The 18,114-nt window shown below is 28.5% G+C and overlaps 1 protein-coding gene across 1 annotated transcript; it reads right to left on the bottom strand.

The window, feature by feature from the left end:
* Window positions 1-11,497: 11,497 nt before the first annotated feature.
* On the bottom strand, window positions 11,498-12,455 carry LOC126839366 (uncharacterized). Its single transcript, XM_050574656.1, has 4 exons — window positions 12,371-12,455; window positions 11,773-11,903; window positions 11,608-11,686; window positions 11,498-11,538 (listed from the first exon to the last, which is right to left on the bottom strand). Exons 1-4 carry the CDS (start codon window positions 12,453-12,455, stop codon window positions 11,498-11,500), a joined length of 336 nt encoding a protein of 111 aa, XP_050430613.1.
* Window positions 12,456-18,114: the final 5,659 nt, after the last annotated feature.

The following is an 18,114-nucleotide window of genomic DNA, read 5'->3' as shown; positions in this document are numbered from 1 at the left end:
TTATAATACAAAATTCGGCTGTAACATAAATTAAATAACACTAATGAAATTAAGCAATTGTAAATAATTGTTTAGTTAGTTTTTCTAGTACTTATAAGTTATTTTGATATAGTTGAAATAGGGTTTACAGAATTTCATAAAACAAATTTTATATTCTTGTTTATTCTATTATAACCTACGTGCACTTAGCACTACTGTTCATTCAATTTACTCTTCAGAATAAAATGTAGTATAATGAAAATTTACTGACATAAATTGTTGGTTTTAATTTTTAAAATCAATGTCTATGTACAAAATAAATACTTGGCTTACTGGTTAAAATAATTTTAACATACATGAACTATTCTTTAATTATTAAAATAGTCTATACTTCATTACACAATGTATTCTTGACGTTAAAAAATAATGTTCTTAATAGTAGACATGTTTTATATGGGTACCTTGTTTAAGAAATATTAATAATAAGATATCGAGATAATCCAAAGAACGTCGTTTTGCATAATTTTCTTTCTGCCCTGACGACATTGTGCGTAAAGGCAATTTAATTTTCCGCCGTTCAACATCTATTAATAATAATTAATTAAAAAAAATTGTTGTAGCTTAGTTTATTGATTAAAAAAATATGTGCATAAGTGCTTTTTGAATATTTTAATTATTATTGTTATTTAACTCAATAAATTTGTTTGAAAACTATTTTTTGCAGAACTGTCATCCTAGCAACTAACTGCATATGCCCTTACCTACATATTAGACACCAGCATCTTTTCACCTTATTACCGGCTTTGCATATGACACCACAGGTACACGCACAACATCTTTTAGCTTCGATTATTTTTAGTTGCCGTTTGTAATGTGTCAGCATCCTCAAACCAACTATGTATAATACTATAAAGAAACGTTATAAAACTGAGTAATATTATATTACAATTATTAGGGGGCCTCTACACTAGCATTTATTAAGGCGCATTGTATAGGCAATTTTTATACTCAAATTTGTAAACATATATATTAACGCAGGAAAACGGATCTATTTTGGTATTTAATTTTTTTAACTATTATAACGTATATATGCCGCAATTTTCTATAAAAACAAATGTTTTTACTTTAAATAGTTTCTAAAAATACTCCCATTTAAGATTTATAAAAAACCATTTGGATACTTTATAAATCATATAAGGTACTAACCGTGGCACGATTTTAAAATTGTTTTTGTTAATTAATAATTTTTGTGTAAAAATTTGCAATTTTTTAAGTTTCTTAATGACTGTTACAATAACATTGAAAACTAGAAATGTACATCGATCGATACATCAAGCAAGTATTCAAAATTGTATATCATTTTTCAAAACTATTATCGAATTACGCGTTTTAAAGTAAGGTAAAAATTAGAATGTGTTATTTTCGACCAAACATACGCAAGCGTAGAGGCTCCTTCAGAGAAAAATTAAAAATATATTATTGTTGTCACCGAATAAGATAATTGGACATAAAAGAGCAATATCGGATGGTTTTAATCCACCAAAGGGTTGTAGAGAACCAGCATCTCTTATAATTTTATTATGTACTGCTGGTTTATTATTGTTAAAGAACCTGGTACCTGATGGAATCTCAATAGTACTGTCATCTGAATTTATTCTGTAAATATAAATTAATACTTACAATAAGATAAAATCCTAAGCAAACTTGTACATTTAATAATAACATTGTAAACTTTAAACTATCTAATAATAACTGGTATAATCAAACAATTTAAACTATATAGTACTTCTAAAGAAGTACATACCTACTAAAATATTTCATTTCAGAGTATTGTAGTGTTAGCGTTACTCAAAATAACATATTTTTAGCACATAACCTAAATGAACCAATGTTCTATATACGCTGATCAATGATTTTAAAACAAACATCCTAATCCATATTTTAACATTAAAATATACAGTTGCTTTATACAGTAAATACTGTAATGCGTATAATATATTCTACATTTAAATGTAAACGGTTCCATTTCCTATTTATTTTCATTTAATTTCATTTTAATTAAAACATTTACAGTCGTTGCCAGATAACTTGGCGGCGCGAAAACTCTGTCAGGGGTTCTCCGTATTTTATGTTTTCTTTTTGGTCTTTTATGCCTTGTCGAAGCATAGTTGATAATTTATTTTTATAAAATGTATAATAATAATAATAGTAATAACAGCAACAATAATAAAGAACCGTCGCGGCTGAACCATGTAAACACTCATCTGGTAACGACTGTACTCATTTGTGATGAATATTAAAAAGTTTTTTTTTGTTAAAATTATTGGCTGGTAAAAGTAAAATTACATATTTTATACAATGTATTATAAATAATTGAAAGAAAATTTGCAGGGATCCCGAGATTTGAATTGCCTAGGGGTCTCATAAGTGGAATCATGTATGTGATATGTTAAATGTTCACAATAACAAAGGAAAATCGATTACGACAATGGTCGATGCGATGTCTAACACATAGCTAGCTGGTTGATAAGTGTATCTTTATAATAAATAGTAAGTAGTAACAAACCAATATAGGAAACCTAAGTATTTTAGATAGTTATTTCGTCGTCGACACAAAAAACTTCCCATGTACTAAAACCTTCAAACATAAACAAAAAACAAATTACCAGTGATCTACCGAATCAAATTTTAAATTTATTAGGCCATATACTAACTAAATTTTATTTTGAAAAACATTCAAAGTAAAATGTTTTTTATAATTATGTAAACAAGTATTTGTCAATATTTTGACCATCATTTTCCATCACAAATTCTTTCTAAGAGGTATCTCTTAAACAGCCCATAGTGTGTAACACACAAGAAATGTTATCAAAATATACCTTTTTCTGAATTGTAAATTTGGTACATGGATTTTTTGTGTAAACGACGATTTATTATTTTTAAAGGTTGTCTTACTTTTTAGGGTGCAATGTTGTTTTAGAAAGAAAATTAAGTTTCCTCTGTTTCGCTAGATATACTTCGCCTATAGTACAATCGCACGGATCTTGTGGATCAAAGGGTTTTAAACGAGGCTTAAAGGTAGTTCGTGTAGTCGCCCGTATAGTTGTCGTAGTTGTCCTTGTTGATGGCGTAGTCGATTCCATAGTCGTAGTCGTCGTTGTTGATGGTGTAGTTGGTTTCTCAGTTGTAGTTGCCGTTGTTGATAGTGTAGTTGGTTCCTTTGTCGTAGTCATCGTTGTTGATGGTGTATTTGGTTTCTTAGTTGTAGTTGTCGTTGTTGATTGTATTGTTGATTTTTTAGATGTAGTTGGTGATGTTGATTTCTTGATCGTAGTTGTTTTTGTTGATTTCTTTGGCGTAGTTGTCGTTGTTAATAGTGTAGTTGATTTCTTAGTTGTAGTTGGTTTCTTAGTCGTAGTTGGTGTTGTTAATTTTTTAGTCGTAGTTATTGTTATGGATTTCTTAGTTGTAGTTGTAATATTTGATGATACCGTAGTAGTGTTATTTGTCGTTGTTGTCATTTCAGTTTTAGATATTGGCACATTAGTAAGATTAGTTGATATTGGTGTTGTAGTATTTAAAATGGTAGTTGTAGTTACTATATTTGTTGGGGTTTTTGTTATTTTATCTGTTGTTGTAGTTGTAATATTTGATGATACCGTAGTAGTGTTATTTGTTTTTGTTGTCATTTTAGTTTTAGATATTGGCACATTTGTGAGATTAGTTGATACTGGTGTTGTAGTATTAAAAATGGTAGTTGTAGTTACAATATTTGTTGGGGTTTTTGTTATTTTATCTATTGTTGTTGTAGTAAAATTTGTGATTTCAGTTGTCGTTGTGTTTAATATATGAGGTGATGATCTTGTTGTTGAGTCATCAGTGGTATTTTTGGGCCTTTTCCCTGATTTACGTTGCGGTTTATTAGGCCCTTCTGTGCTTTCTGGTATCTTGTATTTGATTAAAAACATAGATGACAGACAACGACCATTTACACATGAAAAAGAACTAAAAATGTATACAAGTGATGTACAAAAGTCTCTATTAAACATCATGAACTTTAATAAAGGATCATAAATTAATACTTACTTATTGTAATTATCATCAGTGAAAATTGAGTAAATAGTTAAAATTGACCATAACAATATATATAGTTTCCATAGACGAAGAGCTAAAGTTATATTTGATAAAGGGTTCTGAAACACATTATAAATAATCTATTTTATTATTTATTACTTAATAGTTTAAAAAAGTATTTAACCATCATAATATAGTTTTAAGTCAAAATCACATTCACTTAGAATAGTTGTAGTTTGTAAAATAAAATATAAATAGTCATCATACTATCAATATAAAATGTACTAATAACTCTTATATTTTTAATTGCAGTTTTCCTATGTGCATCTTTTAGGTCCGATGCTGAGCTGAGAAGGTATTGTTTTAACAATGATGTGTTTTTTTTGTCTGAAACACGATGTCTTCTAAACCGCTGAACCGAATCCTTCATGTAATAACTCTTCTTTTTTTTTTTTTTTTATATAGCCTTTATTATAAATTTAACAGCTCAACAATTACACAAATTAGAGATAGTATATACAAACTAAAATAATAATACAGAGAGAAAAAAAAAAAAATAAATAAAATATTATATACAAAAATTACACAATGTTAAAATAGCTTTACATACAATTAGATATGAAACCCAGCATCAAGGATGAATTTGAGGATGGATTGGATGATAGGAACAGAGCGAGAGTTAAGAATGTTATAGGAGTTAGGGACATTAATTCCCAAAGAGGATAGGAGGTTAAAGAGGATATCTCTATGGGGAGAGAGAGTGGGACAATGAAAAAGGAGATGGGAAAAATCACAGATGGCTGGTAAATCATGCAAAGTACAATGAGGAGAGGAGTTCAAAGAGATAAGAAAAGAGAAAGCGGGAAGAAGGTTGTGTCCAAATCTTAAACGGGAAAAGGAAGAGATTTCTTTGCGTGTGAGATTGAGGCCATGAAACCAGGGCCTGCGAGGGTTAATAGGGCAGATTGAGCGATGCCAAGAGGCAAAGTTAGGAGGTAGGGAGGACCATTTGTCCTGCCAAGCTTTAAATATAGTTTTATTTAAACCTGGAAGGAAGTCAGAAAAAGGAGTGGTTAGGCCTTGAGTCAAAATGAAGGAAGCGGTGGAAGTGGCTAGGGAATCGGCAGTCTCATTACCAATTATCCCACAGTGCCCTGGAACCCAAAGGAATTGAACGATTTTGCCAGAGGACGAGATGCGGAACAGAAGGGATCTTATATTAAGAATAAGGGGAGACAATGTAGAGCTGAAGGGATTAGAAGAGAGAGCAAGAAGACAAGCTTGGGAATCTGAGCATATCAGAAAATTATTATCATTAGAGGAGTAAATAAAGAGAAGAGCATGGAAAATGGCGGAACATTCAGTGGTAAAAGAAGAAGACAAAGGATGGAGATTAGTATAAAAGGAAATGCTTAGGTCAGGAATATAATAAGCGCAACCCGAAGCGGAAACTGAAGACGAACCATCAGTAAAAATCAGACGCGAGCCTGGAAAGGATAAGGAGATGTAATACAAGAAGAGATTGTTAGTTACTTGGGGTGGAAGACATGTCAAATAAGAACGAGAGAAACCTAGAAAATTTGGGACAATATGAACAGTTGGAGAGAAAATCAAAGCACTGTAAGGACAATCATACATGGGTAACCGGGTGTATGATTTAAGTATATGAGGGGCTATGGAAGAGAGAGAATGGCTTATGGAAGCAAGAATGGGAAGGGTTTTAGCGACATATCGCCATGAATTAGTAATCGAATGGAATAAATGAAAAATGGATGATATTGGAGAGGACAAAGACTTGAGGAGAAATTTACCAGCGGCTCTTCGGCTCCTGATTTCAATAGGTGGGCATAAACATTCCACTTCGAGACTCGGAAGTGGGGTAGAAGGAAGAGCACCAATAATGCTACGGACACAGGATAAAAGGGCAGAGTTAAGTTTTTTGCGGTAACAAAATGATGCGGAAGAGTATAGAAAAGACCCATAGTCAACTTTGGCTCTGATCACAGCGTTAAAAACAAGAAGAAGGGAAGAGTGGTGTGAACCCCAAGAAGTACCACAAATAGAACGGAGAAAATTGGACCAGCGTGAAACAAAAGAATTTAAATATTGAAAATGTGGGACCCATCTTAACTTGGTGTCCAATTCATGTAATAACTCTACAGATCAGAAATCGTACCTGAAAGGTACTTTATACAGTGAAACATTAAAAAAATATCATCCCTTCACATTCAAAGTCTAAGAAAACTTTTAAAAAATTACATAATATTATTTTTCAACTTAAAATTACGGTGCGCTTTTTTAAAAATAATCAAATTTGTATGAGATTAGCTTCAAAAAAAATATTAAAAAAAGATATTGTAAAATAAAAAAAAATGGAAAATCCTTTCGCCTAGAAGAAATAAACACTTTTTTTTTATTTCTCTTTTATTCAGCAAACTTTTATAATATAATGCCTAAAAATTAGACTGAAGATTGGTCTAGAATGAAGCTATGACATAATATAAAACTTTATCAATTAAAATGTTTTTTTTTTAGGATCCCCCCCCTCCCCCAAAAAAAAGGAAAAAATACCCTATGACGTTAGTCAATTTCTAAGCGTGAGTGAATCAACAATCAACAGGTATATGAAAATATTTTCATTATATTCTATATTTGTACTCTACCATTACAGATTCGCATCGAATCGTTTATTTGAAAGTGATTTTATTACTTTTAGTTGTAATAATTCATAATGATCCGTGACTCATCGTTCCAATGCTCCGTCCACACTACACTGGCTTTTTTATGTTTATTTTTTTAAATATATATTTTATTCCTCTACTGGAACACTGTTATTTTTTAGTAATTAAATTTGTTCATGCTGTTATGACGCTGTTATAAGCTTAATTACTCCTTTATTAAAACGAATGATTGTATATACTTATGAAGAAATACTAACTGATCCATTAAGGGCTATTAACCAGGTTGTCGCCATTAGTAGATTGAGACCCGTCGATGCGAAGAAAAACGCTGTAAAATAAAACGAAACATGCTTTTAAAATATGTTTCCTAGTTTGTTAGATTATCCTTCTCATAACATAGCCACACTATCTCAATATATTATTTTTTGTCTTTTCCATCTTTTACATAACATATCTATGTAGTTTATTTTGACTATCCTACACTCTAAGTAGTAATTTAAAAATTCGAAACTTATTAGCATTCCCCTACTGCCCCAAATAGGTTAATTATCGAATAGAGAAACCAATAAAAGAGTCTCGTCTTCTCAAGTTCACTAAGGTCACCCAGTGGAATACTAAAACACCGCTGAATACGCAATTAAAGGCTAAGAGTTGCGTTAGGGTAGTTTTGTGGAAATATACAACTGGTCGAAAACTTATTTTGAACAAATATTCTTCAGTTATTACAGTTTGAAGATATGGGCGAAGTGGAGTAACGCAAATTCAATTTATATAAAATTGTGGGTGAATATTGCACGTCCTACTTTAAAAACGTAATATCTCTGAAAGTAATAATAATAATTTTATTTATTTAAACAGTTGTTTTCGAGCACTCTTACTTTTCGGACAATCCTACTACAACTTCAAAAAATGTGGGGTCGTTTAAAAATCCAAGGTTGGTGGTTGAATAAGGTAGTAGAAAAACTGAGAAGACATACAATCTTAAAAATTATATCAATTTAAGCGATATCTATAGTTTTTAACAAGTTTTTGTAAAATCAGTTTAAATCCTGAGCCCTAAATCTTTTGAGGGCTGTCTGATATATATTCAAAAAATCTCCCTAGCCTCGCACATACGACCCGAGAAAACCGGTCTGAATACGGCCCTTTATATAGTGTATATATGTTCGTATGTAACAAGTGTAAATGTGTTGCTTACCTAATGCGTTGTCAGATAACATATGTAAACATACGACTATTGATGAAGCTGACAAGAACTGCAACATATAAAATTGTGTCTTATTTGTTATAAAACAACTTTAAATCAATTATAATTAATAACTATTAAACGAATTTATTAAAAGCTTAAAATTAGAATTAAAAAAATAAAACAATACTATATATTATAATAGTTAGGTAAGTAAATAATATTAAACGGTAAAATAAGAAAAATATTTAATACACATTTTTTTAAGTATTAATATTAGTTCACAAATTAAATTTAGTTTAAAACTGTAATTAGTACACAGCACGTATACAGTACATGTTTTTGTTTTTTTAATATTCTTCAGTTTTTAAATTTAACGTGTTATCTATGAAATACTTGCCACAAATGTGCCTGCACATATCGAAACCCAGTTCTGTAATGATGCACCAGCGATAAAAGGGGTCATTAATATTTCTTATACTAGTTAACCAGTGTTCTATTAGTAATTCCGTAAATTATCAAATAAAATATTTTTTTACTTAAACAAAATAAAATAAAAATCTGAATTAAAGTCGGAGTTGTATATTCACTTCCTAATAGAACCGTTTATATTAAAAACAAATACCTAATTGCTAAGGAAAAACAAATCGATTTTAACAACAGCTGATATTTTGAAAGTATTTGTGAGTTGTAAAATGCTATAAAAATAATACCAATGTATATTTATACATATTATTTCTATACATATTCAAATAATTCACTTTATAACCACAACTGTATAGAAATGTCAAATGATCTATTATAGTGTTTAAAACTGAACAGGAACATATTATTGATTTAAATGTTCTTACTTTAATGTTTTCACATGGTTACATTGCATTATTTTGTTGCTAGAGTGCGTGACAAATACCAATTAATGGAGGACGGTTACTTTCGTAATTTACGTGCATTAACTATGAGTTTTCAACCCTCTTATTTTGTAATTTGCTTATAAAAATAACTCACTACGTACGTCGTATGATATCGTTTTACAGTTTTGGTGAAATTTTGAGAATCTACGAACGTCTACAGGTTATTTTGTAGATGGTCACAAATATCAATATAAAACAGAAACTAAAAATGTCAGTCAATTTATTTTACACCATAATAATGTTCACTAATAAATACGTAGAATGGAAAAAAACAAACAAATCGGTCCACTAAATACCGAGTAATTCAAAATAGAAATAAATAGAGTGCACCGAAAACATCGACAAAAAAAGTAGACAAATTTAGTAATAAACCCTTATAAATGTGACCTAGACAGTTTATTTTTAAATCAAGGTCATTGGAATATGCAACAATATTATTTCTAAGTTACCAATAATTGAAAAAATATTTAGTCAAAAAATAAGTAAAAATAAATGCTAAGGTGGGTTTTTTTCCGTACCACCGTGACGAAACGCTTTTTTTCTGGTGGGACATGGTATCCCATCGTGCAGAAAAGAGATAGTGTGTAAACAGTAATAACATAATTCTTGCTTCGAAGAGAGCGACTGCTTTATTTCAAGCATTGATAAATACAAATATTTAATATAATCGTTAACCATTTTTTTTTTTTTTATGTAATATACTTAATTTATAGTTTTAATTATTATTAAGCATAGTTGTTAGTTTACATATTATATTAGTTCTTAGCTTTGCCTAAACTCGGACTTTGTTTAGACTATTTAGGATATAATTGTATTGGGGAACGCACACGTTGCTCGGTCCTAGCTTTACACAATACAGCTGGGTTTCGTACACTAAGTCGGTAACAAATCCCCATAAGAAACTTCGCCAATCTTTATTTTTCACGGAGTTTCGTATAAAACTACTTTTGCCAAAAAACTACCTACAAGTAAAAACGTTATTACTTTCATATAAACATACTATTTATTTATCAATAGATAAATAATTAGAGATACGAACAAAATCCGTACTATTACTATTTTTTTTTTATCACAGATTTTCTCGATGGATGAAATACGTTTTGCTCTATTGATGACAATTGCGTGTTTTTGTATCCGGCCTAATACAATCACTTATGATGGTATATAAAATATATTTTGAATCACTAAAAAAAATTGAAATCAGTAAAATCCATTTTAGGATTTTTAAACCATTAAATATTTTCTATTTAATCATATCGGTAAGTTAGTTTTTTGTATTACTTACTGAAATTGATTAAATACTATTTGAATTATATGTGATCTAATAGACAATAATTAATGGAGTAGTCATTTTTTACAGTATTTTTACTAATTAGAATGTCAACAGATTTATTTTAGGTGTAATAGAAATATGTATTTTATTTTTTTTTTTACTTGTCAACTACCTTTCTGCAAATAAAAATGTATTATCCTAAAAATTTAATTAGCAGCTATTTATAGGTACACTAACAATATTATATCATCATCTAGGTTAGAATAAATATTAAGACGCATATACACATGGCCGGCGCATTCTAGTGGTTGTAGACGTGATAACCCGTGTTGTTTGATAAAAGCTAAATACAGATAGTTGTCATACTACAAGTATGAAATAATATAGGTACAAATTTATATAATAAGTTTTGTAATATTTATTATAGGCATGGAAATAATTCAGTCGTATAAAATATCTTTATTATTTAATAATAAGTATTAGATTTAAAACACACAAGACGGATTCATAAACATGTAACGGTAACGCGATCCATACACCCTTCACTGTATAATTAATATCTCCTCTCGACCGCCATAAACAACCCTTACATGTATTTCATTGATTTTTAATAAACCGACGGCGCTGTCACTGATCTTAAATATGTTATACGACAGAAACAGATTTTGATTTTCGAAACCTATAAGAGTGTAAAAAATCCCTTCAGAATCATTCTCATATCTTTAGGTATTTAGTCGCTTGCTCGTAATCGCTGGTCACTTATTATTTTATTTTTAAAAAAGGTTTTTTTTCATTGCATAACATAAACATTGCGGCACGCGCGTCTTTTACACAAGGGAAATAAGAGTTTTTTTATTTATTACTATTATACAAAATCAACAACATAAAAATCATACTATTAACTTCTTATTATTTATCAAACATATTACCTTTTATAATAGGGTTTAAGCACTCGAGAAGTATTTATTAGGTATCAACTTGCACTTCAAATTGGATTCGTGATTTGTTAACGCTAGCATGAATTCAGTAGTGTATTGGGGGAGTATTTATTAATTGTCTAGCAGATGGCCGATATATTACGATCAAATTGATTGTACAGACGTCATCGCTCTGATATTAATATAATATTAATGTTAATATATTATAATAATGAAAAAATGGATAAAAGAGGAGGAGTATTGAGCTTTGATGTTATAACTATTATGATACGTGATTAACCAGGTTATGGCTAATAGTACAGCCGATTAGGTAGTTAATTGAGTTTTGTGTGAGCTATTGTTTCTAAGCTGCAGAAGTTATACTATGTTATATTTATATATATTTTTATTTTGATATAATAATTATAATGTAGGTCCTTGACACAAATTGTATAAAATAATATTTCTTGCTGAATTTATGATTCCTGATTTCTCCAAACGGCAGCTGGTAGAGGTTCTATAACAATAATTTAATCCAGTGTTTGTGAACACTACTGATTATTAGATTACTAGACTGTGTGTGTACCTGATATAGTGACTGAAGTTTTTTTAGACTCAGTCTGTTCAGCACTTGATTTTTGTTTTTCTTCGTCCCTTGGTGAATACTACAACATACATTTCCCCATGCTTTAATTAACTTAAGCTTTATACATAATACGTTTAAGAACAATAATTGTAATTTAGAATATACATCAGGAATAATTTTTGATAGTTGATTAATTGTATTTTTTTTTTGTTTGATCATCGCAAGACCTTCATTAAAAGTTTTTTCATATGTTTCTACGTTTGATTTCTCAACCAAGTACTTTTGACGAGATTTTTCTACAACAACGAAAATTAAGTTATTTTAGATTATTCGATTTACTCTACGGTCTGAGCTTATTGTTAATTATATAATTACAAAGTAAGCAAAAATAACGAAATCAAGAACAATAAATGAGTAGCTTTTTTTTATTTGTATGATATCTAGGTACAGCAAATCACTAATTGCGACGATCTCCCAATTATTTTACCTATTCAACTGAAAAGTTCATTTTATTCGGTTTTTAATTACTTGTCATGTCGTGTTTAAACGTTAAAAATCTCTGTCATAGTAGTTTCAGCCGCAATGTCTTACATATTCTCATATTCAAGTAATCAATTACTCTTAAAGTAATCATATTATAAACAAAAGCTAAACATTATACATTTTTGGTTTAACCACTGACAAGGTATATTTTGATTGGTTACACCGATTTAACTTTATAGTTATAATAAATGTTTTTAATGTGTTACATGGTATGACTTACTGTTATAATTTTTCATGTTCACCAACACTGAATCGATATTGGCTAGAATGTTTACCAATTGTCGATTTGACGCTTCGAGAATCATGCAATCGGCTACAGAAATATTATCTCTAATCTCTTGTAGAGATGTGTACTTCTGTCGAAGCTCTTTGAGCTTAGAAATAGCGGTTGACAATTGTACACGAAACTTACTTAACTTTAAATCGGCTATTATGAGACGCTTTTTAGCGAATCGAATGTATTTTTCACCTGGTATGCGTTTAGTCAACTTATCATAACCAGACAACAATATTACAGACCTAATAACACAAAAAAAAAAAACAAATTAATAGTTTAAAAAATAATGTAAATAATCTCAAAAAATGTGTAAACTCTGTTTATATTTTTTCAGTATGTAATCTCAAAATATCAAAACTCACTCCTGATCCATATGAAACCACCATTTACTATAGAAAATAAATAAGTAAACAATATAAAATATGTGTAAATGTAGATAATATTACTATAGGTGTAATAAGATATGGAATGCTCATAGATAGAAAAATGGTTTCAACTTTCATAATTCAGCGACGTTAATTGTGACTGTATTTATCTTTCTAATAATTTATCCATTAATAAAAAAGTGTAAAAAAGAGTATAAATCAAATTTTTTAAAATCTTTTTTTATCTTATGTTTATAATATAATAAAAATAATTTTAATTTTAAAAAATTATATCATTTTCAATAATTCTATTAACAAATTAATTTTAAACGTTGAATCGAAAAACTTAGTTTTTATTTATGAATGTATCACCTATATATATTATTATAACCGTTAACAGAACATTTGGACTATTACGCTTATTTCTCTATAATGTGTATGAAATAATGACATACTTATAATTTTCAACATCCTTAATAATTTCATGATGACGGGCTTCTAAATTTTCATGAATGTTGTACAATTTTTTCGAATCTTTTAGTAGCTCTCTATAACGTTTATCGTAATCCATATCCATCGAGTCGAGAACACTTGTCAAAACCGGAATTTTGTGTTTTGTCGTTAACCTTATTGTTGTAAATAATTATAAGTTAAATTTATATTTTAAGTGAAAGTACAATTACGTTACGTATATAATTAAGTATTAACCAGAGAGATTAAACATCGTCCACATGTTGATGAACTTTTCTATCAAAATAAACATTGAAATATATTATCCATCAGATACAAATCAATAAGTGTTTAATAAATATTAGTTCATAGAAATTACCAGAATGTGATAAGCTTAATTTGTATTTAACACAGATTATATTGTCAAATTAAATATTTTTAAAATGTTAAGTAAGCGTGGCTTTTATATTTCCCCTACAAATCGTTATTCTAGCCATAAAAAAGGCTTATTTATTATCATTTTAGATAAAATTTGTAGGTATGTATCTGAATTAGCTGTTATAAATTGAGTTATTAAAGATACATAATTCAAATTCCTAATGTAAAAATCTAAAATTATTTGAAACTTAAAGTGTATTAAATTTTTAAACTGCAATAATTGTTTTGTTCAGTATTGTTATAAATAAATATTTTTGATATATTATTATTTGTATTTAGATAATTGGTTTTTAAAAATATTTTTTAAACTTTATATAATATTAGTAGCTATGTTGTATTTATAAATCTGAATTTTAAAAGTGCCATCTCATAAATTATTACTACTTTCTGAAAATAGATTTCTAGTAAATATTTTATGAAGCTTACTTAGTTAAATGTATTTTCCTTGTTATGTGATACATACTACCCGTCATCTCAGACACTACTGACATCCGTCTTTTGAATGATTTTTTTACGCTATTCTCTTGATCGATCTCTGTTTTTTTCGGATTTATATCATAGGGCATCCACGAAACATCACTTAGATCTTAAGTCAAAAGCATCAACTTAAAATAAATATTATAATTGATTAATTATTATGACAAATTTACTATCGGCATATTCAGGGCATATTTTTACTAAAAACATTTCTAACGCTTCACATTCATTTTGCAGGCTAGAGTTCGTGTTTTCAAAAAATTGTATTTTGACTTGTACTTGCTCAATTGTACATTCTGAAGAAAAATATACGAGATTGAAAACCCAATTTGTGCTTATTAGATTTTTAATTAAAAATGTTTTATGTTTTAAATTAAAAACATTTTATGGTTTATAGAATAATTGTTCTGTACACATTTTTTTGCATTTACTAAAATATCAACAACGGGAGAAACAATTTTCAAAAGTGTTATATTTTTTAAAAAAACGTATAGAGACTATGAACCAGTAAAAACTTTAGGTCGTAGGGCGAATGTATGGACAGGTATTTTGACATCTAGTATTTTAGATGAGCAATTGTATCAATTACAACGTAAATAATATGTAATACACTTCCAATGTTGCATGTGTATATAGCGACAGCAGTTGACGCGTAGACATAATAATATTATGTTCTTTCCAGCAAACGATTATGGTATCGAGACTCGTGCTTTCTTTTTTATTATAAAGGGTTATTATACAGTGCTTGACAGAATAAAAACTATGCTGAAAATATCTGTCAAAACAGGGTTTGTTGTACAGCGCCAGTACCCGGTGTTGACACGCCATCGACCAAGGTTGTCGGGTGTCTAATTTTGTATAGGTATAGTCAGCTAAAATCATATGGTTTTTGCATTGCGTAAGGAAATAACCATCGGTCCACTTTTGACCATGGACCCTCCTAGTAGTTACAGATTCAAAATGCTTCAGGCAGCGGTAGACTGGGTCGGAGGGTGACTGGAATATTTCTCTCGGACCCTTTAAGGTTTCAGACCACTTGACCTTGTTAGCTGAATTATTATTTTCTATATAATAGACTAGATGAGTATGGCTGATTTTTGTATAATTAGTGTGCCAAATTGTATAATAGCCCGGGTCGATATTTTACCCCAATCCGTCCCCGATTTCAAATGTGTACGACTATAATATTTGTTAATTGTAAAGACAAACAAAATTGTTTAGGCTTTTACTAGCTTCTACTACGAATTTAAATCGATGCCATTGAACAAGAACCTAAGTTTGATAATCTATTTATTAAAATTGTTTTGTGAATCCAAATATAGCAGATTTTCTGTAGCTCATCTTATGTACCTATATATATATTATATAGTACATCTATGAAGTTATTATTTAAATCCTTCAAAGTTGGAAAACTTTCAATTTATCGTATTTACAGCATGTTTTTTAATTATAAATAATTTTCTAAAATTTATTTAGAATATATTTTATTAAATTGTCTTTACTGAATACAAAACTAAAGCGTCAGAGTAAATGTACATTTTGTAGTAGGAATTTTTTAAAAATAAGAGAAAATTAGAAAATTTTAATTTTATCTTAGTGAGTTGTTTACAAAGAAAATACTAGACAAAATCTGAGATCAGATTCAAATTCAGCAATAAAAAAACTCACAAAAAAAAATTGGGTTTTGTAAAATATGGTTTGTAATAAAATACATATATAATCTAAACACTTTAAGGTTACTGTCATAATCTACTACCTTAGTTTTTAAAAACAATTTTTAAATACAAATATTATTTACTTACTTTCCAGTGGGATTTCGCTATAGGGTTCTGGTTCGTTTTTCAAATTGTCAAAAAAAACCATGGATACTTTGCTCTTAGTATGCATGATTGGTATTCGTTACTCTACTTACAAAAGTAACTTTTACTTTAATTAAAATATATTTATTTAGCTTATTCTACATTAAATATCTAAGTAATAACTTTAGGTGTATAGTAATTTGTTTATATTTAACTCGATGTGATTTCCTATGACAATCGGATATTGATATATTATATTATTCAATTAAAATTTTAAAAAAATGATTCAGACAATCTTTTTTGACTGTAATATTTTAAATGTTACATTACTTTATAATATATTTTTTTAATAGTATTTACTACAGTTAAAAGATAAAATGGATTTTTTTTTTCTTAAAAGACGAAACAAAAAAAGAGAATTCTTTAATGTAAAAAAAGATTAATATTTAAAACCCTTAACCATAAAATAATACACTATTGGCGTTTACGTATTTCGGCAAAAATGTTGACATTTTCATCGCTAACGACAGACTGAGGTCTTCTCCTTAATTAAATTAAATATTAATTTCTTTATTATATATAACCATAAGTTGTTAAGTTTTTTCTAGATTAAAAAAACATGTTTGAAAACATACTTAGAAATTCAGTACGTCAAAATGAATTTTGGGACACCAAAAACGTCATTTTAAAGAAAGCGTTTTTAGCTCTTAACCATTTTATTACCAATTGTAATGCTCTTGACTCATCATCATGAGTTAAGATGACTAAAATGGATTTAATTAAAATTCCTTTTGCATTCCTCGAAGCCAAGTTTCACTTAAATAAAAATCATTACTTTTATTAAACGTATTTAATAGTTGTTGAGCATTATATACAAATAGAAATGTTACTTCTATGTACAAAATGTAATTTTACTAACATACAAATTAAATATCTGCGTATCAGAGTGTAAAATAGCAAAAAATTAATAGGGGCATTTGTATATTTTTTAATTTTATGTTATACTTTATAATTTATACGTTCATAAATGTAATTTTTAATTTCATTAACTATTACCCCAATATTCTATAAGAAAACCATTATTATGTAAATTTATACATGCAAAAAAATTGGATCACGTGGGATAATTTAAAATAAGTGGATAAAATGAAACAACTGTTTTCTATAATAATCTATTTAATATTATAGATATATGAGTTTATATTTAACTAAGGGTTTCGACAATCCCCACTTGTTATCGATATGGCACTTAATACTAAATTTATAATTTGTATGCATTAAATTCACTTTTGTAATTCATATATTAAAATTAAAGAAAATATTTGATAGACTAAACATTAAAGTTATCCCAATATCTTAAAACTTTTTCTAAAAATTATATTTATAAAATGTATGTATTTAATATTTTGTTATAAGTTGTATTACACATAACGTAAGCGGTACCTAAAACCAATTATAATAATTAATCACCAAACACGATAAAGATCATGCTTTCATGAAAATTTTCTTTGTATACGATGGGATTTATTTGTTTTTTAATTATTGATAAATAAATCTAGATTGTGTGTTTTCATTATAGACATTATTTTAAAAAAGCCAATATTGTGGAAACGGACAAATTGGGATGCGGAAAGTCACAGGCCAATAGGAATTATTATAACTGAATGTGATCAAATTATTTTCAAATAAACGCTTCCATGCAAAACTGTAATGATAGAAGTACAAATATCAAAAAAGCATTGCAATGATATTATCTGCTGGAAAAACTATTTTTAGTATAAGGGTGGATTACGATTAGAGTTGACCGTCTGTCTGTGATTATTTTATGCCGCTGTTATCCATATTTCGTAATTTATTAACCATATTATAATGAAAATATTAAAAATATGTCAATCTAAAAATTGACTACGGTCAAAGTGTAAATTTCCCTTTTTTTATTATTCCTTAATATTAAAAATGTATACAGATTTTATAGAAAAGTGTATAAGATAACCCCATTCTAGATCTACCTTCTGTCTAATTTTCTGGCCTTAAACCATAAAACCTCACCAAAAAAAACGGAATTAAGAAAAAGCTTTCACTTTTTCGTTTATGATATTTTTTGGTTTATCGACGTTTCACGGTAGTACCTTGTCTACAGAATATCCCACATAAATTT

This window comes from Adelges cooleyi, unplaced genomic scaffold (genome assembly GCF_023614345.1).
Source record: "Adelges cooleyi isolate 19-005CV unplaced genomic scaffold, UGA_ACOO_1.1 ACOO_flye_CR_arks_rails_tigmint_CR_PRNA_30, whole genome shotgun sequence".
NCBI lineage: Eukaryota > Metazoa > Arthropoda > Insecta > Hemiptera > Adelgidae > Adelges > Adelges cooleyi.
This window is presented reverse-complemented; position numbering and strand designations above follow the sequence as displayed.

Bases quoted from the DNA above. Each gene is read 5' to 3' on its own strand.
- LOC126839366 (XM_050574656.1), bottom strand. From the start codon at position 12,455: ATGATTCTCGAAGCGTCAAATCGACAATTGGTAAACATTCTAGCCAAT. The intron at 11,687-11,772 runs GTATATTCTAAA...TGTATGTTGTAG, and splicing joins TATCAAAAATTATTCCTGAT to TATTCACCAAGGGACGAAGA. The intron at 11,539-11,607 runs GTACACACACAG...TTATTGTTATAG, and splicing joins AACTTCAGTCACTATATCAG to AACCTCTACCAGCTGCCGTT.